The sequence below is a fragment of the Dipodomys spectabilis genome, unplaced genomic scaffold (assembly GCF_019054845.1).
Source record: "Dipodomys spectabilis isolate Male_0828 unplaced genomic scaffold, ASM1905484v1 ptg000115l, whole genome shotgun sequence".
NCBI classification, from domain to species: Eukaryota; Metazoa; Chordata; class Mammalia; order Rodentia; family Heteromyidae; genus Dipodomys; species Dipodomys spectabilis.
Window position 1 is genome coordinate 15,655,658 of NW_024870792.1, and position 23,518 is coordinate 15,679,175.

At 34.7% G+C, this 23,518-nt stretch overlaps 1 protein-coding gene across 1 annotated transcript in view; it reads left to right on the top strand.

Moving 5' to 3' along the window:
- Ttn (titin) overlaps nt 1–23,518 on the top strand; it is a 285,547-nt gene that overhangs the window by 115,890 nt on the left and 146,139 nt on the right. Inside the window, exons 112-145 of the mRNA XM_042688233.1 lie at nt 1,021–1,422; nt 1,847–1,906; nt 2,283–2,360; nt 2,518–2,595; nt 3,168–3,254; nt 3,476–3,556; nt 4,766–4,849; nt 5,241–5,327; nt 7,702–7,785; nt 8,006–8,086; nt 8,235–8,314; nt 8,497–8,584; nt 8,854–8,966; nt 10,809–10,914; nt 13,707–13,787; nt 13,964–14,041; nt 14,269–14,355; nt 14,509–14,592; nt 14,955–15,035; nt 15,258–15,341; nt 15,988–16,068; nt 16,342–16,560; nt 17,506–17,583; nt 17,781–17,855; nt 18,060–18,152; nt 19,123–19,200; nt 19,390–19,478; nt 19,557–19,641; nt 19,858–19,938; nt 20,098–20,175; nt 20,641–20,724; nt 20,989–21,072; nt 21,266–21,349; nt 21,553–21,822. Coding sequence (XP_042544167.1) covers nt 1,021–1,422; nt 1,847–1,906; nt 2,283–2,360; nt 2,518–2,595; nt 3,168–3,254; nt 3,476–3,556; nt 4,766–4,849; nt 5,241–5,327; nt 7,702–7,785; nt 8,006–8,086; nt 8,235–8,314; nt 8,497–8,584; nt 8,854–8,966; nt 10,809–10,914; nt 13,707–13,787; nt 13,964–14,041; nt 14,269–14,355; nt 14,509–14,592; nt 14,955–15,035; nt 15,258–15,341; nt 15,988–16,068; nt 16,342–16,560; nt 17,506–17,583; nt 17,781–17,855; nt 18,060–18,152; nt 19,123–19,200; nt 19,390–19,478; nt 19,557–19,641; nt 19,858–19,938; nt 20,098–20,175; nt 20,641–20,724; nt 20,989–21,072; nt 21,266–21,349; nt 21,553–21,822 — 3,483 coding nt within the window. The remainder of the gene's footprint in view (nt 1–1,020; nt 1,423–1,846; nt 1,907–2,282; nt 2,361–2,517; nt 2,596–3,167; nt 3,255–3,475; nt 3,557–4,765; nt 4,850–5,240; nt 5,328–7,701; nt 7,786–8,005; nt 8,087–8,234; nt 8,315–8,496; nt 8,585–8,853; nt 8,967–10,808; nt 10,915–13,706; nt 13,788–13,963; nt 14,042–14,268; nt 14,356–14,508; nt 14,593–14,954; nt 15,036–15,257; nt 15,342–15,987; nt 16,069–16,341; nt 16,561–17,505; nt 17,584–17,780; nt 17,856–18,059; nt 18,153–19,122; nt 19,201–19,389; nt 19,479–19,556; nt 19,642–19,857; nt 19,939–20,097; nt 20,176–20,640; nt 20,725–20,988; nt 21,073–21,265; nt 21,350–21,552; nt 21,823–23,518) is intronic.

Below are 23,518 nucleotides of genomic sequence, written 5' to 3' on the forward strand. Positions count from 1 at the left end.
ACTATTTAAAGATAAATTTTTAAAAGATAAAAAATGAACTGAATTGGTTAATTTTAAACATTGTCTTTATTAAACTGACTCACTAGTCAGATAACTAGTCACCAGTATGTCACTAGTGGACCATAACGGACAATAAGATAAGTTTGTATGGAGAGAGGAGGATTATGGTTCAAAGCAAACCCAGGCAAAACAAATTAGCAAGACTCTACCTCAAGGAATGACCAGGAGGTAATGGTACATGCTAATAATCTCAGTTGTATGGAAGTATAGGTAGGAGGATCAGAGTCTAAAGCAGTCCAGGACAAAAAGCATGATACTCTGTGTAACACATAACCAAAAAATAATTAAAATTTTAATGTAGGTTAAAAAAGAAACATGGTAGCATGAGTGATTTGAGCCTTGAATGAAAATTAAACATGAAAACATGAAATTACCAAATCTTAAAACATTTCAAGGGAAGAAGTTTAACAAACTGATGTTCCTACAGAAAAATAATTGTGTGTCCTTTCGATATTATTTATTGACTCCATGTTCTTGACACTAAAAGAAAATCCTCAAATCAAGAGTTGAGTACATCTTGATATTCTTTTATTTGCATATATTAACTGTACAAGGGAGTTTCATTGTGATTTGCTACACATGCATGTAATGTACTTTGGTCATATTTATTGCTTTGGTTACTCTTTTGTGTACATCGTTTTAAATTTTATAAGGAGTTTTGTTATTTTCATATATACATAGAGTTGACTTTTATCACATCTTTGTATATTCTTTTTGTTGTATTACATAGTTAATAAAAACTTAAATAGAATCAATACAAAGAAAAACATTTAAAATTTCAATAATATCTGAGCTACTCAATATTGTTTGAATTGTCTATTTTTTAGATTTTTTATTTATTAAAGCAGTTGAATTGATGCAATTAATATAACTAACCTATACTCATAATTTATATTCCTCCCTTCCTTCCTCCCTTCCTTCTTTCTTTCCTTTGTTCTTTTGATCCTTTCTTCCTTCCAGCTCCTGAAATTATTGATATAACTTCTAAGGCTGAAGAAGTAAAAATAACAACCATAACCAGAAAGAAAGAGGTTCAGAAAGAAAAAGAGGCTGTGTATGAGAGAAAACAAGCAGTCTATGAGAAGAAGGAAGTTTACATCCAACCTTGGGATGAACCCTATGAAGAACTAGAAGTAGAACCATACACGGAGCCATTTGAGGAGCCCTATTATGAAGAGCCAGATGAAGACTATGAAGAGATCAAGGTAGAAGCTAAAAAGGAAGTTCACGAGGAATGGGAAGAAGACTTTGAAGAAGGACAAGAATACTATGAAAGGGAAGAAGGTTATGATGAGGGGGAGGAAGAGTGGGAAGAGTCTTACCAAGAGAGACAAGTCATTCAAGTTCAGGAGGTTCATGAAGGTATGTATAAATTGGATCACTTGTTTCCCTCTTTTCCTGTTTGGCTCAGCTCATTATACTTTCAGTACAATTTACCTGATTTGAAATGGATAAGAGATGAAATGATAGTTTCAGTTTTTGTGCTTAGAAGAGTCATTTTCCTCAGAATTCTTGTCATGCTTTGGCATAAACTGCTAACCATTGAATGCTATTGCTCAGACTAAATTCCAAATGCTGTTCTAGTGTAGAAGTTAAGACATTTTACATTTTGCATCTCTTAATCATTCTTCATTGAAAACCAGCAACAGGAGTAATAATAATATGCTATCCATGCTAAGTCTTCACACCATTACATGTTATTTTTAAATTTGGTCGTTGACAGTTAATATATGTTATTAGAACCAACTGATTTAAAGACCCTTCCTTATGTTGTATTTTATTAAAGAATTACATGAGAGAAAAATGCCAGCAAAAGTGCCAGAGAAGAAAGCACCACCTCCTAAAGGTATGTCATTGAAATGATTTTAAATAGATCAAGACATAATTATCATGGCTTGTTTGACAAAGATACATGAATCACTAGTTAAATCCAATAGGCACAACTTCTTCTCTAAACTTTATTGTATCCATGAATATTTTTCTTAAGACCTATATAATTCATTTAATTAAAAAGATGATAAATGAACATAATGGTAAATTTTAAATAAATATAACTAAGAAATTTAGTCACAGGAATTTGTACTTGAATTTTAGCACATCAACTTTATCTCTCTCTAAAAAAATTATACAGATATACAAATGTGTGTGTGTGTCTGTAGAGAGAGTGAAAGAATTTTAATAGGAATTCTAAAAACACTGCAATTTCTTTAAAATGCTTGCAGTTGTAAAGAAGCCAGTAGTTGAAAAAGTTGAAAAGACAACTCGAAGAATGGAGGAAGAAAAAGTTCAAGTCACCAAAGGTATACCATCATTTAAAGTATTTCTGCTATCATGTACACAGTAATCTGTTTTCTGACATATACTCATATTTGTTTTTATAGTCATCTAAACTATCTCTAACATTTGTGAAAAGTAATATCCTTTACAATACAAATATATTTGTACATATTTTTAAAGTACCTGAAGTTTCTAAGAAGATTGTTCCACAAAAACCTTCCCGGACTCCTGTACAGGAAGAAATTATTGAAGTGAAAGGTATACATCTTTGTCTTTCAGATATAGATTTTAAATAATATTTATACATATGGATAGCTGTAGATATATTAATAAATGCTTCACAGATCACTACCAAAATAACACATTTATATGATACCAATTTTATGTGGAGTTATGCATAAGTATAATTAAAAGCACATAATAATATTCTCTTTTTTAGCTTTGCTTACAAATTATTTATTTAAGGAGGCTTCATATGGAATAAGTAGTTTTCTAACATTACCATGCAATGAATTCTATTGCATAATTTATTTTCCATCCTTTATTTTATATGATGAGATCCTAGAGGATTTGGAAAAATACCACATTGTGTGTGAAGAAGTTGTGTCTATTTGATTCTGATTTAACAGTAATTTATAAAGACTGCATGTGTTGTTAGTCCATATAGATCAAAATATGATTTGTTTCTTTGTCAATACTAAATCTGCTCTCAAACTATGACATTAACCTACTCAATCTGTGTCTAAAGACTTTCAGTGTGCTGTCTGTGTGTCTCATTTGATGTCTTCTCCTAGAAGAAGAAATACTAATGTGAAATGCTCTCTTTAAAGTACCAGCTGTGCACACAAAGAAGATGGTTATTTCAGAAGAAAAGATGTTCTTTGCTTCACACACAGAGGAGGAAGTGTCAGTCACAGGTATAAGGCAAATTTGAACTTGGGGCTCAAATGGAAAATTGTATATAAATGTTTATCCCTCTTCTTATCCAGTGTGTGATCATGTATACATTTCTGTCTCCTTGTAATTCATTCTCTGTCATCACTTCATTTCATGTTTGTCTCTAATTCCAATAGTTTTGTAAATTATAATGGCTACCAACAGCATGGCTTATCAGTAATTGAAATGTACATTTTTTAAGTCCCTGAAGTACAAAAGAAAACTGTGACTGAAGAGAAAATTCATGTTGCTGTTTCCAAAAAGATTGAGCCACCACCTAAAGGTATTGGTAATCCATTCTAAATTTTAAAATCATTTTTTAAATTGTACTAAAGATACAGTGTCCTGGAGCCACTTCATACCAGCTCACCAGAACCTATGGTTACATTTTCAAGAATTTTGTTAGCCAATAATTTCATTATTAAAGTTAAACTTAATAATTTAAAACTTAATTTATTAAAGTTAAATTTGCTGGATGTGGTGTCTCACACCTATAATCCTAGCTACTAGGAGGCTGAAATCTGAGGATGATGGTTCAAACCTGGCAGACAGGAAACCCCATGAGTCTCTTGTCTCCAATTAACCAGCAAAAAAACTAGAAGCCACAGTGTGGCTAAATAGTAGAACATCAGCCTTTGGGCAAAAAAGTCAAGCAAGAATGTGAGCCCTCAGTTCAAGCCCCAGTACTAGCTCAAACGCACAGACTTAAATTGTATAAATTCGTAAGTAAGTAAATTATATTTAAAACACATTATTAAATACTCAAACCATTCTACTTCCTATTTTTCTACATTTTATCATCACAGGTGTTTCTGAGGTGGTTTACGTCTATTGTCTATGTGGTTAAAAAAATAGTATATATATATATATTTTTTTTTTCAAGTCCAAGACAATGAAGTCATACTGGTAGCACAATGACAGCATTTACATCATTGCAGAATGTTATAGCAACTGCTATAGACCAAGGCTCCATTCTGTCTCTCTTAACTAAATTGTAAATGTAAACATTTACTATTTTAAAAAATATTTTATATAATAGAATGTGATTGTTATCATGCAATCCAGTGCCTTATCAGGAGAATTAAACAACCAACTCAATAAAGAAATGCTGCAAAAATTTAAAAAAAGAATTGAATCAGTCTGAATTAAGTTATATTAAGATAAAGTAAAGTTGTTAAAACACCATCTTCAAAATGACTTATGTTCATCAAAACATCCAAAAAAGCAGCTTCTGGCGCCTCTGAGGATGGGGTGTTCCCAACTCTTGTTCCTGAGAAAGTAGACTCTCCTGCCGTTCAAGAGACTGGTGTGGTTATCAGCTTTCTAATTAGCCATCCAGGCATCTCCACTTACCATGTATTCTAACACATAATTTTCTTGTATTCCATTGGCAAAAAAGGGGAATGTCTATTCTTTATTTCTAAGTCTTACAAGAATGTATGACTTACCAAAATGCACAGTTTCTCAAAAAAGTGATATGTTTCTTTTAAAGTCCCCGAGCCGCCTAAGAAAGCAGTTCCAGAAGAAAAGGTTCCTGTTCCCATTCCTAAAAAGGTGGAGCCCCCATCAGTCAAAGGTAGAATCATGCTGTTGAAAACATAGCTCTTAGCTTCCATCTTCGTGCCTCTATAGTTTATGTGTCTTCAAAACAGTATTGGTAAATCATCTGTAGTATATTTAATTCTATGTGTATTGATCTCACTAATTTGTAGTAATGTGTTGCATGAATAGCAGGAGTAGTTTTTCATAGCTGATTATCCTCCCTGGGTCTTGATCTGCGTCTTGTAATATGTGTAATGTCTACACTGTGGTGTTGTATTTTTTAGCATTCCTTTCTATCCCAAGTAGAGTCTATGAAATTACTTTTTAATTCTTAAACTCTTACTGAGGCGTGTACTTTAATGTAATCTTAAGTATCTCAGGAGACTAAAATATTCAACATTGTTTCAACAACGATATCTTTAAAGTTCCTGAGGTTCCCAAGAAACCTGTTCCAGAAGAGAAAAAGCCAGTTCCTGTACCCACAAAGAAAGAACCTACAGCTCCCCCAAAAGGTACACCGCACTGACAATGGGGAGACCCCTTGCCAGCTCTTTGCTTCGCACGGTCTTCATCTGCACTTTGCTATCTCTTGGATGTTCCTTATGTTTTCCATGTTCGTCCTCTTCGGGGCTGTCCTCCTGAAATGCATTATGAATAGTGCTGAATATTCCTAAGGCAACACTGAACAGCATTATTATACATTATATACTTCAAAACTGAACAGCATTATTACCAAAAGAAGTAGCTGTGTCAAACTGGTATCTTAAATTTTTAATATCTTCCCTCTCTTAGAGAAAGATTTGTAAAACTTGTCTTCTGCAAGGCATTTTTCTAGGAAGAAAAAAAAACATTTACTTGTCTTATACGTATGTACCTTTTCATAAAAACAGCTATAGGTTGTGAAACAATGGAGGCAGATAAGAACAGCGGAAGAATGGTTGGCAGAAGTGATGCAACCAGAGAAACTGCCACACTTCTTTCAAGTCAATTGTGGCAAGTCTTCAGTAATGGGGAACATTGAGAGTTCTTACATTTATTTCCACCAAGTTTCTTGAGAGATTAATTGAATTACATATTTCCATTGATAATGCAATTGTAAGATTAGCTAGTTTCATTTTGCATGTGCTGCTGAGTTATTTCAGTAACTCCCTGCTTTTGTTGTTGTTGTTGTTCTGTTGTGAGAAAAAAAAACATTACTAAGGAATAAAGCTTCAGGGAATCAGCAAAAGTTCAATATCATCTAATTTAGAGCATTTCTGTCTTGCCGAAAACTTAGTTCTGAATCATGCTACCTTTGCCTGACTTTCCAATATTTTTAAATTTTCTTTCTGAAACAAATCTGCTTCTCCCTTCTAAAACTTGGCTCTTTCAGAACTATGGACCATTTTTTTCTATCAAATAATTGAAAAATTATCTTTTTATTATCTAACCCTTAAATATGAAGGTCATATTCATCAAACCAATGCCATTTCAAATAGACTTTGTAACCTCCAAAGAAGAAACAGGTATTTCACTTGCTAATGAAAGCAAAAAAACCTAGTAGCACGTGCATATATATAGATGCTGCTTACAAAAACAACATGATATATGTGTGAAATATATATCTATATATTTACACATATATATGTGTACAAATGTATACCTACTTGATTATACAAAGTACTACAGGTATAAACATATAGATTCCTGGGTTTACAAAGCTACCAAAATCTATTGCTGAATGAGTCCAGTTATTTCCAGTAATGAATAGGGTTAAAATTCATCTTCCAATTAACAAATGAACCCCATCATAGATAAATCTATGAACAGTTTTAGGGCAAGAGAACTTGCTTGAAATTGTAGACCCTCAGGATAAGGAGAGTGATGTATCTAAAATCCCAGCTACTCAAAAGGTAGAGACAAGATTGCAGTCTGAGACTGCCCTGGACAAAGCTAGTAGAAGATCTTAAATAAAAAACAAACTAAAAGAAAAAATGGTCTTGGAGCTTGCTCAATTGATAGGGCACTAGATCAGGGAGCCTGTAGTACTGATTTTAAACTATAGTACTGAAGAAACTATACAGTCTATTAGAGAATAGTATATTTGTATATACTCACTTTTTTTGTCCATCATGGCTTGAACTCTGGGCCTGGGCACTATCCCTCAGCTCTTCAGCTCAAGGCTAGAGCTCTAACACTTTAGCCACAGCACCACTTCTGGTTTCCTGGTAGTTTAGTGGAGATAAAAGTTTCACAGACTTTCCTGCCCTGGCTGGCTTTGAACTATGATCCTTAGATCTCAGCCTCCTGAGTGGCTGGATTACAGGCGTGAGCCATGAGCACCCAGCTATACTCACAAAATTTTACACACAAAACTCCCCAAAGTCTTTGATCATATTGAAACCTCTGCTCTAAAATAATTGCTTCCTGAGTGTTGCCTACAGTGCAGGCAATAAAAGTTAAAACAAAAAACCCAGAATGAATAAAAAAGGGGTTACAACTTTTCTATTACTTTGTAGTACCTGGCTAAGAGTCTTAAATCCATTGTCATTATGTAGATAATGTCCATCCATACTCTCTCTATATATATATTGTTTGTAAAGCGCTACTTGTTTTCATCAGATACATATCAACATTACATAAATATTTATCAAATACATACTAACAGTAGAGTATATCCATATCTTTCTATACATATACATCTTTTTATATAAATGACTCTGAAACACTATTTGTGGCATTGATTTTACTGTGACCTTCATAACATTGCAAATGTTTTGAATTATTTTGCTGATGCATAGGTAATCTATAACATTACAGATAACACATAAAGATTTGTGGATATGACTGGATCCATTCGTTGAAGTGAAATATGTATGAATTAACATATTATTTTAAAACTTTAAGTCCCAGAGATGGCAAAGAAACCTGCCCCTGAAGAAAAGATTTCTGTTCCCGTGGCAAAGAAAAAGGAAGCACCCCCAGCAAAAGGTAGGGTGACTTGCTTATTAAGCAAGTCCCATGTTTATGTCTTGAGTGCAAAATGTTTTGTGTTCATCTGTTAAGTTTGTTTTTATTCAAAATGAATGTTTTATGGTGTGAGAGACTTCAACCCAAGTGTTGGTCTACCTGTCTATTTTCTTACAAAGTAACTATGTATTTGCCACTTTGGAAATGATAAAGTCATTTATTTAAAAAATGTCTTTTCAAGTTGCTGAAGTACAGAAGAGAGTTGTCACAGAAGAAAAAATAACCGTCATTACTCAGAGAGAGGAATCACCACCAGCAGCAGGTACTTAATCCCATCTCCATGAAATAACTTTGTCTTTCCTTCAAGACTCTTTAATTGCATGTCATCTTTAATAGCCTGTCAGTCTTGTTTCTCATTTGTTTTGTGTTTTGGGGGGATGCAATTTAAAAATCACACACTGTTCTTTAAGTGCCAGAAATACCAAAGAAGAAAGTTCCTGAGGAAAAAAGACCAGTTCCTCAGAGAGAGGAAGAAACTCCACCACCAAAAGGTATTGTCCTTCCATCTTTCCAAAAACTGTCTTTATATAATGACTATGTGTCTTTATATAATGACTATGTGTAAGGATGTTGTTAGGCTTGTAATGTGAATGCCTTATGGTGTATATTTGTGTTCAGTGCTTGGCTTCAGTGAGAAAACACTGAATCTCTGAATGTGCATACTATTTTTTTAAAATGCCAGCTCCACCTAAGAAACCTGTCCCAGAGGAGAAAGTTGCAGTGCCAGTTCCTGTGGCTAAGAAAGCTCCTCCTCCCAGAGGTAGGATTTGTCTCTGTCCTCTGACAGTCATCTTTTAGTATATGAACTCTTTCTTTCTTTGTCCAGTGTCTCCTTGTATTAAACCCTTTGTCTTGCTTCTGATATATTTTTGTGGGCATATATATATATATATACTTGTGACAGACCATGTCTTTTACCATTCCACTGGCGAAAGTGATGGGCTATGTAAATCTTCCCCAACTTGAGAGAGAAAGAGACTGGTTAAAATTCTTCCTTTTAAAACTTCAACTTTAATACTTTCCTTAAAGCTGAAGTTTCTAAGAAAACTGTCGCAGAAGAAAAAAGACTTGCTGAAGAAAAGTTCTCTGTTGCCGTTCCTCAGAGAGTGGAAGTCATGCGACACGAAGGTACAGACCTAGAAGTGAGGGGAGGAATATGAGTTGGGGTTTCCACAAAGACTCTTCTTCTTTCGATGTAATTGTTTTTCTTGTCCCTTGTCCTTATCTGTTATTTCCCTTTGTGTTGGTATTGGAGCGTGTCTACCTGTGTAGCCTTCTGCAATGGTCTTTTGCCTACATTGACCTTGAGTCGCTCTAAGAAAATGAATAAGATGCTAAATATACAATTGCTTTGGAAATTGGTCCACTGGGACGTAATGAGAATGTCCCTCTCAGTCTTAGGCTGCACAACCCTCATCTTCAATCATCTCTCTTCTTCTTACTCAGAAGACATACTATGCCAGAAGCAGATAGTCGGCATCTGCAGTAAATGCAAGACCATGATCAACATTTCAGCACGTTGAATCTAAATCCAATCTTACCCTTTTCCCCACCTTGTCCTGGGGCTTAAACTCTGGTCCCTGAGCTTCTTTTCCACGAGGCTAGCACTCTACCACTTGACCCATAGCACCACATCTGGCCTTTTTTTTTAATTTTTACTTTATTGTAAAGATGCAGTACAGAGTGCTTACAGTTACATGAGTAAGGCAATGAGTACATTACATGTCCATCAATGTTACCCCTTCCCTTGTTGTCCCACTATCCTGTCCCTCCCCTACCTCCCACACACCTCCCCATCCCCCCCCCTCGAAGTTGTAAAGTTCGTTTCCAATATACTGTCCTGTGGGTGTCCTTGTTGCAATGGGTCATCTTGTATCCTTGTTTCGGCATTTTGTGGTTCCCCTTTCCCTTCCCAGATTAGACAAATGTATATACAAGATGCAGAGTACCAAAGTCAAGTACAGTGACAACAGGGAATAGAGGAAGTAAGAATGGCCAATAGACACATGAAGAAATGCTCAACTTCTCTAGTCATGAAAGAAATGCAAATCAAACAACATTGAGATTCCACCTCACCCCAGTTAGAATAGCTATAATCAAAAAATCTAATAACGACAGATGCTGGAGGGGATGTGGCCAAAAGGGAACCCTACTGCACTGTTGGTGGAAGTGTAAACTTGCCCAACCTCTCTGGAAAACAGTATGGAGGTTCCTCAAAAGACTACACACAAGTTCCCCTATGACCCAGCAATCCCACTTTTGGGCATTTACCCAAATGATCACAAACAAGACCATACTGAAGCTACCAGCACAACTATATTTATCTCAGCATTATACACCATAGTTAAGATATGGAACCAATCCAGATGCCCCTCAGTAGATGAGAAAGAACAATACTGTCCATTTGTTAAGAAATGGAAAGACTTGGAAAAATCATATTAAGTGAAGTAAGCCAGATCCAAATAAATTTAGGTCCCATGGTTTCCCTTATTTGCAATGATTAGTATAGGTATAAGATAATCTTAACAGATGAGCTGAAAAGCTCAAAAGCCATATGTACATATGACCATGTAATATGGTGCTAAGGGAAATGAACCCCAAGATATGGACACAGAGGTCTGTCTTTATTGTTATTGTTTTTCTGAGTAGTTTATTGGAGATAAGAGCCTCACAGACTTTCCTGCCCAAGCTGGCTGGAACAGTGATCCTCAGAACTCAGCCTCCTGAGTAACTACAATTACAGGCATGAGCCATTGGTGCTTGCCTCAATCTTATCACTTTTTGTGCCTGTGCTAGACCTGGGGCTTGAATTCAGGGCCTAGGCACTCCTTCTTTGGTGGTTAATTGGAGATAAGCATTTCATGGATATTCCTGCCTGCACTGGCTTTGAACCATGATCCAAATCTTAGCCTACTGAGAAGCCAGGATTACAGGAGTGAGAACTGATACCCAGCCCAATCTTATCTCTTAACATACCCACAGAGGAGGAATGGAGTTATTCCCAAGAAGAAGAAAGAGTATCCATTTCTGTTTATAGAGAAGAGGAAAGAGAGGAGGAAGAAGAACAAGCAGAGATCATAGAATATGAAGGTAAATGATGCAGATAAGATAATTTCTACCAAATAAGCTAGAGTCTTGATGAAGCATTATCATTCACAGATTGCTTATCAAGCTACTAAGTAATAACACCAATTCAGTAACTCAATGATCATCCTCTTGTTGTATTATTGATGTGTGTGTGTGTGTGTGTGTGTGTGTGTGTGTGTCTGTGCACGTGCACACCAGTCCTGGGTGTTGTCCCTGAGCTTTTTGCTCAAGACTACCTCTCTACCACTTGGGCCACATCTCCATTTTCAACTTTTTGGTGGTTAATTGGAGATAAGTGTCTCATAGATTTTCCTTCCTCATCTGACTTTGAGCCACAACCCTCAGATCTCAGCCTCCTGAGTAGCTAGGATTACAAATTTAAGACACTAGTACTTAGCTAAAGTGTATCTTTTGATCTGAACACAAGATTAAGTATGGAATGGTAGGCCTTTTTTGCAACTACTTAAAAAATAATAAAAATATAATTTAAAAAAGATTCAGGAACATTACATCAGCATAGAGTAAATATATACTTTCTTGGCTACACAAAGGAATAAATTATATATACATGTATTCTTACATGTGTGTATATATATACATACATATATACATACAAGTATCTCATATCTCTAAGCAGTTTTTGTCAGATATATTTTTATCACAAAGAAGAAATATATTTTATATTATAACCCTGCACACATTTAGATGTGCACACACCCATATCTGAGACAAATATTTTATAAAATAATATTACCCTTACTATGTGTGATAGATTTTGATTGTTTCTAGTTTTTTATTTAAAACTTCAAGTGATAACCCATTAAATGGATTTCATAGGTTACTAATGTGTCCTTAATCACAGTTTTAAAGTGAACGAGGAAACATATTACCTCATTATTTTCTAGAAATTATGAGTCTGAAACACTGGCGATAAAGCATTTCCTGTTTTATATATGGAATAAACAACTCTGTTGTATCTGTGATCAGACTCACTTATTCAGACGTTTCAACACACATAATGCTGGTTCATTATCCTTTAAGGACTCAAATATCCAACTTCATTTCATTGAGAAATCTCTTCAGTGAATAAAGACACCACTAGATTCGCTGCTAAAAGTCAACATTCTAGCTAAGCCTATAGATCTATAAATATGTCCTAAGAAAGTACTAATATTGATATGCTTTAGAGGGAAAGAAGTGAGCTACATTACAAATTCTCTTCGTAATGAAATGTAGGTAGTATTGCAGTACCTTTAGATATCTTCAAGTATATCTCTGGTTCATAAAAGGTGATTCTCCATTCCCCTTTCCCTACTTGGAAGAAAAGTCCACATGAAATTAAAGATTCAGTATCAGTGGAATGGCTTAGACTAGAACTGGATAGAGCATGACTCCCAGGAGGAAGCCGACCCATTCTTTTGTGCTTCCTGGAAGAGTCCTCGATGGTAGACCTAGCCAAGAATCCTGTGGATTTGAAAAGGTCTCTATCTTTTCCAAATATCTTGAAAAACAATCATAGCACATGTATAAGGAAAATTCTCATTGTGTAAGTCTTGGGGTAATCTCAGTTTTTCACAGTATAACCTATAGCTCTAAGTTACAAGTAACTGAAAGTCAGTGTTCCATACACTTAAGGTGCAAGCCAACCAGGTACTGGTGGCTCAGGCCTCTCATACCAGCTACTTAGAAGGCTGAGGATATTGGGATGGCAGTCTAAGGCTGGGAATGGCAGAAAAAAATGTTCTAGAAACTCTTTCTCTAAAAAGCAAGATGCAGTGTAACATGACTGTTATCCTACATACCAAGAAACCTAACATAGGTGAATCAAAGGTACACCTATCTGAAAAGTAGCCAGCAAAAATCAGACTGGAGGCATGGCTTAGTGGTAAGAGCAACTGCTTAGGAAACATGAGGCCCTGAGTTTAAACCCTAGTATCACCACAAGAGAGAGAGAAAGAGAGAGAGAGAGAGAGAGAGAGAGAGAGAGAGAGAGAGAGAGAGAGAGGCTGACCATAGAACAAAGAGGTATTCTATGATATTCTTATAGCTTTATTAAGCTGAAAAGATGGGTAACCCACTAGATTTACTTTCATTCTAAAGAGCACAGATGTTTTTAATTTGACCTTTCTGTTCTATAGCTAATTTTATATACAAATGCTCAAACATCACATGAAATCTTCTGACTTCCTCTTAAGTATCCCAGAAAATTCAAAGCAAATATCCTGCAATTCAGTTTTAAATTGTAAAGAATATGTTTCTACTCTACAACCTTCCAGTCTGGATTGTTGGGTTATTGTTGAAATTGATCTTCAAATTCTTGTATTCTTGTTTAATCAGCCACTAAGATTGCTTTTGTCTTGTAGATGTTCTGCTATTTCTGTGCATACAAGTGTGACTATCTTTATAGTACTAAATATTAAACTAGGGTACATCCCTTTTATTATAACAAATCATTTTTTAATTAACCTAGTGATATATAGTTCCCATTCACCTTATTGAGGCATATGCTTTAGTTTGATATTCCTTGGACCTTTTTTTAAATTTTATTTTATTGTAAAGATGCTGTAGAGAGGGGCTATGTAAGGTAATGAGTACATTTCTTGTCAAACATTGTTACCCCTCCTTTGCTTTTTTTTTCCTACTATCCCTTCACTCTCCTTGGGCCTTTTAAATGAGAACAATCAGAAATTCAGGAAGTGTTTAACTTTTGCTATGTTAATTAGTCTTTGAAGTAATAAGTTACAGCCAACATTAGAAAACTTTACAATTTGCATTAAAATTAATTATTTTTAAAGTGATGGAAGAGCCTGAGGAATATGTTGTGGAAGAAAAGCTGCACTTTATCTCTAAGAGAGTGGAAGCTGAACCAGCCAAAGGTATCTAACTCTCAAATTAGATTTATTTCTACCCTGGCTTGTTTCATTCTTTATGTTCTCTTATACCAAATTTACCATCCTTATTGCAAAATGGCTAATAAAGAGATTCTTTAGATTTCTTTTTATTGAGAAGAAATCTGGACTTTTATTCAAATGTATTTTATAATCTTTTTAAGTGACTGAGAAGCATGAGAAGAAAATTATACCCAAACCAAAAGTTCCTGCTAAAATTGAGGAGCCTCCACCTGCCAAAGGTACCATTTCTCTCCCAGAAATGCAATACTATTTGAATTTCAAATACAATAGATATTATGCCTCTAGTTTGCCTAAGTTTTGTCAGCATAGATGTCTAAATGTTTTTGTGTAGTATAGTCACGAATTTTTGTGTCCATGTGTGATATTTTCAAGAAGTAAACTGTAAGTCTGAAAATGATGTCATGTATTAATGTAAAGCAAACTGATATTCTTAATCTTTCTAAAGTTCCTGAACCATCTAAGAAAATTTTGCCAGAAAAGAAGGTTCCGGCACCAGTCCCTAAAAAGGAAAAGGAGGTGACACCAGCCAAAGGTATTTTGGATTGTATTACTGAGCACTGCTTATCTTTCAAAAGAAATCTTATACATTCTTCAAAATTTTATAACGTTAACAAGAAACTAAGTGTGCCTGTGTCTAGTGCTTTTCATATTGTGTGTTTGACCACGTTGTCTGATGTTTTTTAAGTGCCAGAAGAACCAAAGAAACCAGTTCCAGAAAAAAGGGTTCCTCCCAAAGCTGTTGAGATAGAAGAACCTCCCCCAGCCAAAGGTAAACAAAGTCCTTCAGCACACACACACACACACACACACACACACACACACACACACACACACACACACACACACACACACACACACACACACACACACACGAGAATCTTAAAGTCTTGTCTTTTGTTCTCTGGTTGCTGTCTTTTGGGTCGCATTTTTTATATAGAGATTGTTGACGTCCGTTGGTGGCAGTGGTGTATTATGGCTTTGTCTTTGGGTAAAATATTACTTGTGATGTTTTAGATGTGTGTGCCTTGTAAATTCTTCTATTTTAAAATCATGGTACTTTCTGGCTAATGTATAATTTTTAAGGTCCACTTTAAGTGATATCACTCCCTAATCCAAAAATTATCTTTTAAGTGACTGAGAGGCACATGGAAATTACCCAAGAAGAAAAAGTTCTTGCTGTAACTAAAAAAGTGGAACCTCCAAGGCGGAAAGGTACCTCAGACTTCCAATATGCACACTATTCCCCATGTCCTCTTCTCCTTGCCTAGTATACTGGCTATGGGGTGGGTTTTTGTGGTCCTGTCTTGCTTGTAAAATGTTTGATGTTTGAAATGATGGAATTACTGAGTCTTTTATGTCTGAGTTAGTACTACATGATTGCATTTGTGGTTTGATAAGGAAAACAATTCTTTAAAGTGAAATCTGTCTTTAAAGTGCCAGAGGAACCTAAGAAAGTTGTTCCAGAAGAAAAGTTTCCAAAACTCAAACCTAGAAGAGAAGCAGAACCACCAGCTAAAGGTATATTGACTCTTTAAAGAAATCGCACCAAGCATCTGATGTTAAAACTAATCCGGTAGAATCAGAATCATTAGAGAAAAAAATTTAAATAGATATTATAAGTAAGTGATATATGTAAGTTCTTTCATGTCTCTTTAGAGAAACTACTTTGAAAGTACTTGTTTCATAAAAAACTTAAATCACCTCTAAATGTGTAGTTTTCTTTCAGATATATTTGTCATCTCATATGTTTATTGTCCATACAGTAAACAATTCTGCTTAAATGCTTGTTTTGTGTGATAGTCTTTGATGGAATTTTTAAGTATTTTAAATCTTGAATTTTCTACATTGTACCAATAGAGCTTATTAAAATGAAGACACTATTTATATAATACAAGTTTCTTTCTAATGCTTGTACTCAGTTTCAGTCATTGTTTGTGCGTTTTTGTGTCTTTTTTGATCTTCCTGTAAATACTACTTGATCCTCCTAAACTTACTCAGAATCTTTGGAGCTTTATTTATAGTGACATTAGACTGTGTTTATTTTCAAGTCTATTGATTTTTCTTGCCATTTAAATGAAAAGCTTAATGAACACCATTATGGGCATCTTTGTCCTTTGTTTATTCAAAATTCCTCTTAACACTTTTAATTCTTACTCTTTTAAAGTGACTGAAGTCAAGAAAAGAGCTATAAAAGAAGAAAAGGTTTCCATTGAAGTTCCAAAGAGAGAATCTCGTCTCACTAAAGGTATATTATAATTTGGTTAAATTACATAAAGAATGCATAGTGCCAATTTGACTCCTATTCTTGCACTGATTTACTCTTGACTAAAGTCACAAATTGAACATTGAAATCATAACTAGTAAATGTCCATTATAGGATTCGTTGGCTAGAAAAGGACAATCAGGGTCTCCTGTACCCAATGCATGAACCATCACAAAAGAATGAAATAAAAACATTGTCACTATCACCCTAAAAGTGCTTCAAATAAAATGTTGCCTGTTGTCAATGCTGTTCTAGAAGTAACTGTAACAGAAGAGAAAAAATGGTCTTACACTCAAGAAGAAGAAATTGTTTCAGAACAACGGGAAGAGGAATATGAAGAATATGAAGATTATGAAGAGTATAAAGAATATGAGGAGTATGAACCAACAGAAGAATATGACCAATATGAAGAATATGAAGAACGCAAATATGAACATTATGAAGAGCGCAAAGAACGTGAAGAATACATCACAGGTATGAGCACAACTGAAAAATTCCAAATTAAATAGATTCAACTAGAACAGGATAAAAACTGAAGGCCCAAAGAGATTTAGAAATAACTTTGTTTCATTCAAAAAATATTTTTGAATGTCTTCTGGAAGAAAACAAATCTCCATAAATCTTAAAGGATTAGGATTCTTATCACCAAAACTTGACAATGAGGCTTTCCAAAATAAAGGCAGATCAAGGGCTGTGTTTCACCTAATGAAGATTTATGAAATTTATATACATAGAATATATAATGAAATTTATATACATAGAATTTGGGTACCAAAGCATTTATTTTACTCAAAGAATAAATTCCTATTGGTTGTTGAGACAAATTAGTATTACCTCATTTGCTCAGTTTTTAAAGTTTCATACCCTAGAATCTTCTAGAGAAAATTCTAGCTTTATAGGTGTCATTAAAAACTAGCCTTATATTGCTGGATCTGGTGATGAGGCTCACATCTGTAATTCTAGCTACTCAGGAGGCTGAAATCTAAAGATTGCAGTTCAAAGTCATCCTGAGCAGAAAAGTCTGTGAACTCTTCTCTACAATTAATGACTCTAGTTTAAGCAGTAAAGTGCTACCCAAGGAAAACTCAAGGGCAGTGCCCAAACCCCAAGTTCAAGCGCCAGAAACAGAACCAAAACAAAACTAGGATTATAGACTGAGAAATTTTAGTCATGACTTTGTCTTTCTAAAGTGAGATGAGAATTTGTAACAACGAGTTACAATTATATCATTGAAGTCACTAGCAAGGAAAAAGGCTTAGAACAAACTTATTTAGACGTTTCAGCTACTCTACTTGGATGTCTAAATCTTATACCTAGAAATTACAGATATACTGTGGGTAAAAAAAAAATCTGGTAAGAAGTATTTTGTATTTGTGCTCTAAAGTCTAACACTAAATAACTTGTATGTACTTTTTAAAGAACCTGAGAAGCCTATTCCAGTAAAGGCTGTCCAAGAAGAACCTGTTCCCACAAAACCAAAGGCCCCACCAGCAAAAGGTAGAGTGAGAAAAACATCCTTTCTGAGATCTTTGTTTGCTGCCCATCTGTCCACTATAAATACATGTTGAAGTGCCTATATGTAAAATCATGTGTGATTGGAAATACGTTGCATTATGTATCTCTTGGCTTTTTTTCTTACTAACACTTGAGATATCTAGTTCAGTTTTTTAATCTCTTAATTTAATATTTTAAAGTGCTGAAGAAAGCTGTCCCTGAAGAAAAAGCACCTGTCCTCATTCCTAAGAAACTCAAACCACCACCACCCAAAGGTACATTGCAGAATGATAACTACCCCCAAACAACTTCATTACTTCTGTTCCATACTGTGTCTTACTATCTTGTCTCCTGTTTTCTGTATTAAATGAGTATATTGTTCTAGTCCTAATTTTAACATGTTAATTTTTCATAAATGCTTGTTCCATAGTATTCAAAGGACTGTTTTTCATGCTCTTTAATAATTAATATCTTTCAAGTTCCTGAAGAACCAAAAAAAGTTGTTGAAGAAAAAATACGTATTTCAATTACAAAACGTGAAAAAGAACAGGTGGCTGAACCAGCTGTTAAAGGTATAATCATTTCCTTCTTGGACTATGATCTTTTGTAATGTCTATTGAAATTAATGTTTTTGTGTTTGGCTTTACTTTGTTGTTTCTGCGTCTTTCAAGTTAATCGTTTGGAGGATGTTTAATGTCAAATCTCCTTAAATGTGAGACAAGAAGATATTATGTTAAAAAAATCACTTTGAGATATAGCCACACTATCTTATACAGTGTCTATGACCAGGTATAGGACATATTGTAATACATATTATAAAGCAAAATGTTTGGACTTCAAATCAGTGACCATTTGGCTTATTCCTGATATACTAAATTGATGTACTATTATAATAACATTCACCAAAGTGCTATAGCTAGCTATTCATTCTAAAATTATATTGAAGATTTTAGAAAGAAAACTAAGTCAAATGTTTAGTTTTTCTTGCTTTGGATGAAGATGGATCACTTATTTACAATTTGGGGGACTATTCTATTTATCTAGAAATTAAATTTAAATTTTCTTTAGAAGATATTCTTATAAGCAGAGGCACTTGAACACAAACATCATTTCTTATTTGTCCTCTGAAATAACGCACACTGACTTGAGTACTTCTGTAGCTTATCACTTCTATGATCTTCCTAATTATTTTCACAGAAAATGTATTTTCTTTTTCTTTTTCTTTTTTTGCCAGTCCTGGGGCTTGAACTCAGGGACTGAGCATTGTCCCTGAGCTTCTCTTGCTCAAGACTAGCACTCTACCACTTGAGCCACACCTCTGCTTCTGGCCTTTTTTTATTTATGTGATACTGAGGAATCAAACCCAGAGCTTCATGAATGCTAGGCAAGCACTAAGCCACATCCTCTGCCGGAAAATATAGCTTCTTATAGATGTATCTGTTACATTACAGACAATTAATCTGACTAAAATAAAAACAAACCTAACATTAACTAGATAGCCTGCTTCTGATCATAAAATGTCCTTATATTTAATATTTCAAGTGCCTCTGAAGCCCAAGAAAGTTGTCCCAGAAGTAAAAGTTCCAGTTCCTAAAAAGGAAGTAGCAGCTCCTGTTAGAGGTACTTAATATTACTTGTTTTGTCTTCATTACTGTTGAATTTATGTTCAGTTCAATGTGTGGTTCTTTTGTGAGAAAGGTGAAGCCTATTCTTTTGTTAGAAATGGACCTCTATTCTTAAAATGTCTTAATTATGTTGAGTAACTAGAAAATGTAGAAAATGTCCAACTTAAAGATAATGTCTTTAAAGTGCCAGAAATACCTAAAAAGCGAGAGCCAGAAGAGGTTGCCTTTGAAGAAGAGGTTGAAGAATACATTGTACAAGAAGAGGAGGAGTATGTTCATGCAGAAGAGGAAGAATATATTCATAAGGAGGAATACCTTCATGAAGAAGAAGAGTATGTCCATGAAGAAGAGTACATCCAGGAAGAAGAAGAATACATTCATGAAGAAGAGGAGTTTATAACCGAGAAAGAAGTGGTACCAGTAATACCAGTCAAAGGTACACAATACCTCTTGCAAAGTTCAATGCACCAGCATTCATGGAGTTTGTGTGTGTGACTTAGTTCAGTTCTGAAGTGGGGAGGGGGCACTGGTGACCAATTCTGCTTCTTAAAGAAGTAGATTTTTTTAGACGCTGAAACGTATTTGTGAAGAGCTTTTCATATTTTATACCTATTTGACAACATCTTGAACATTCTTAATAATATCTTTAAAGTGCCTGAAGTCCCCAAGAAACCTGTTCCAGAAAAGAAACCTGTTCCTGTTCCCCAAAAGAAAGAAGCCCCACCAACAAAAGGTATACAACCACTCACATGCTGGGTAGATAGGAGACTTAATCTGCCCTTAAATAATTAACTCTCCTCTGACTACAAAACTTTGTATGTGTTGTGATTGGTGGAAATGTTAAATGTGTATGTGATTCATAATAAGTTAACCCTAAACAATATCTTTAAAGTGCCTGAGATTCCTAAGAAGCCAGAGGAGAAAGTTCCTGTGCCTATTCCTAAGAAAGAGAAGGTTCCACCAGCTAAAGGTACATCCTTCTACAATCCATCAGTGAAATCATAGAGTAACTTACCCATGTAGTGTAACCTGGTGAGCCCTCCGAGTCTTTCTCGGAAACAATAATAATGCCATAACAGGGCTACTCAACTGGTCACGGAAGTAGGTTACCATATATTCATCTCTGAATTTTGTCATTTAAGCATGTTGTCTGCTTAATGGTTGTCTCCTGCTCTTCATCAGAAAGTTCTTAAAGTAAAATAAGTTCGGCATTTACCAGGCCTTTTGTGTCGTCTTTATCAACATTCCTCCTTTAATTCACTGTGTTTTTATTTTAGCTTTTGTGCATGTCCTGCCTTTTGTTTCGTGGCAATTATTTTCTGTCTTAAAGTGAAATTGTTACAATATATGTGATTCTTCAACCAAGACCTTAAATTGCTCAATTCTTTGCTGTTGCTAAACAACATGACATTAACCATATTTGGTATCTTTAAAGTTCCTGAAGTACCCAAGAAACCAATACCAGAAGAGAAAGTACCAGTGCCTGTCCCGAAAAAGGTGGACGCTCCACCAGCCAAAGGTACATGAACTTGCACCATCACAGCATTTTTTATTTTCATAAGAGTAAAACACAAGAAAGTAATTGGCTCAGTACTGTGTGCTTTAAGGATACAACTCTTGAACACGATCTCTTAATAAAAAGTGAAAAGATTTTGGTTTTTAAAAATGCTTCTTAGAATGTTCCGTTATTTTATTGCTTTATGTTATTTTTTTGGGACTATACTTGAACTCAGTACTGCGATATTATATAAAAAACAATTTTCTCTCCATCATTTCTTTAAAGTGCCAGAAGTCCCCAAGAAGCCTGTGCCTGAGAAGAAGGTGCCAGTTCCTGCCCCTAAGAAAGTTGAGGCTCCACCTGCAAAAGGTATATTATTTTATCATTTTTAAGTACCTGGGGGAGAAACCTCACATTTATGAATATTATTATACAGATGCCCTCATGATCTTACATTTTTTAAATGTCTTTTTAAATGTCAGGTATGTTATAATTGTTTTACATAGTTATGTCTGTAAGACACTATAAGAGAACATATTCTTAAACACAACTATCTTTAAAGTGCAAGAGGTGCCCAAGAAGCTCATCCCAGAAGAAAAGAAACCAACTCCCGTCCTAAAGAAGATGGAAGCCCCACCACCGAAAGGTACATTCACCTCTGACAGAACCAGGGCACAAAGGAAAATGAACTTGTGTTCTAGAGCCTCATTAATTATCATTAATGCTTGATGATCTGTATGTTTGTCATAACTAATGGTCACAAAATATGTGCTTTCTATGTTTTTTTTTCCTTGTCTGAATATTTTATATAAATGTGATGCTTGTGCGATTAAATAAATATCTTTGAAGTGCCAAAGAAACGAGAAGCAGTCCCAGTTCCTGTAGCTCTACCTCAGGAAGAGGAAATTGCATATGAAGAAGAAATTGCTCCTGAAGAAGTGCTACCTGAGGAAGAGGAAGTTCTTCCTGAGGAGGAGGAAGTTCTACCTGAAGAAGAAGAAGTTCTTCCTGAGGAAGAGGAAGTTCTACCTGAGGAAGAAGAAGAATTTGTGCCAGAGGAAGAAGTAGTGCCTGAAGTTCTTCCACAAATTAAACCTAAGGTGCCAGTACCTGCACCAGGTATAGCAGCTCTTCTTAGGATAAAGGCTTTTCTGTGTAGAGTTCTACCATTTTATCTTTTTTGTTCATGTCTAATTTTATTTACAATATTTTACTATGTTGTCTTCCATGTAAATCTTAGGAAACATTTCAGATGTCTTGCTTTTATATATCTGTCTATTATTATTATTATTATGAATGTCTTCAAATTTTGTTCTGTGAAATGTCTAGTTGTTTATGGTCTTATTTTTGTGTATCCTTTTATTTTATATATGTTTGTTTGTTTTAATATTTAATGTTTTAGTATCTTAAAATGAGATTTTTTATGTGTCTCAAGTACCAAAGAAAACTATACCTGAGAAGAAAGTTCCTGTTCCTGCTCCCAAAAAAGTGGAACCTCCACCACCTCCCAAAGGTATATCTCCCCCAAATGAATATATATTCTCTACCCATAGCTTTACCAGACAAAATATGATGTAGCTGGGTTTCAGAAAAAATACATTTCTAGAATGTCACATTTTTACTTTTAAAAGTGTTTCAAGACACTGATAGCCATTTCTTTTCTTTTGGAGCTTTGCATCATATATATATATATATATATATATATGTATATATATATATATATATATAAATATATATGAAAGCAAAGTTTAAAATTTTTCTAAAACTATTACAAACATTCTAATTGACTTCCTATAATTTTCTTTAATAAAAAAATTGTTCAAGTAGTTTGCAAAGCTAAATTACCTATCGAAAAAATTATTTGAAACATAAAATGAATAATGTTCTCAAATTCTATCCTTCACTGATTTTTTACTAAATACCCTTTTAACACCAGTCTGTAAGAAAAAAATGATTAATATATTTATCAAAATACTTAATCATTTAAGTTTTTTGATACATGTGTATAATTGGTAGCTCAGGAGATTTTGATTTTATGTTTGGTTTTAAACCTTGATGCATTGAAGAAAATCCTTTAGGTAACCTGAGCTTCCATTTCCTCTCTGATAAAATAGAGAAACTATGCTAGGCACTGGTGGCTCACACCTGTAATCCTAGCTACTCAGTAGGCTGAGATCTGAGGATCATGGTTCAAAGCCAGCCCTGGGAGAAAAGTCTGTGAGACTCTTTTCTCCAATAAACCACTAGAAAACCAGAAGTGGTGCTGTGGCTCAAGTGGGCACTCTCCTTGAGCTGAAGAGCTGAGTGACAGTGCCCAAGCCCAGAGTTCAAACCCCATGACCAACAAAAAAAATAAGGAAACTAGTGAGTCCTAGTGGGCCAAGATAGTATTGTGAGGATAAAATTAAATAAGCTATAAAAGTACCCAATCCTTGATTAAATAAAATCAAGATCAAGCATGTTAAATTAGGGCACAGTCCAGTACATAATGAATATTTATATCTTAAAGAAGAAAAATCTTTTCTGAAAAAGATCCACTATGAACCACAATGGAAAATGAAGCTATGTAATAATATAAGCAATGAAATGGAAAGACTGATCCTCGATTGGATAGCAAGAATTCTGAAGTATTTTCTAGATGATAATAAATTGTTAATACAAGCTAAGCAGGGAAATATTAGCATCTGTTCCCAGATAAATGAACAGATTGCTGAATCCTTGATCTACAAATCCTAATCACATCACACTCGCTGAGTCCCTAATTTGCATTACTTCCCTATCCTAAGTGACTGTTACCAGTTGGTATTTCCATGTG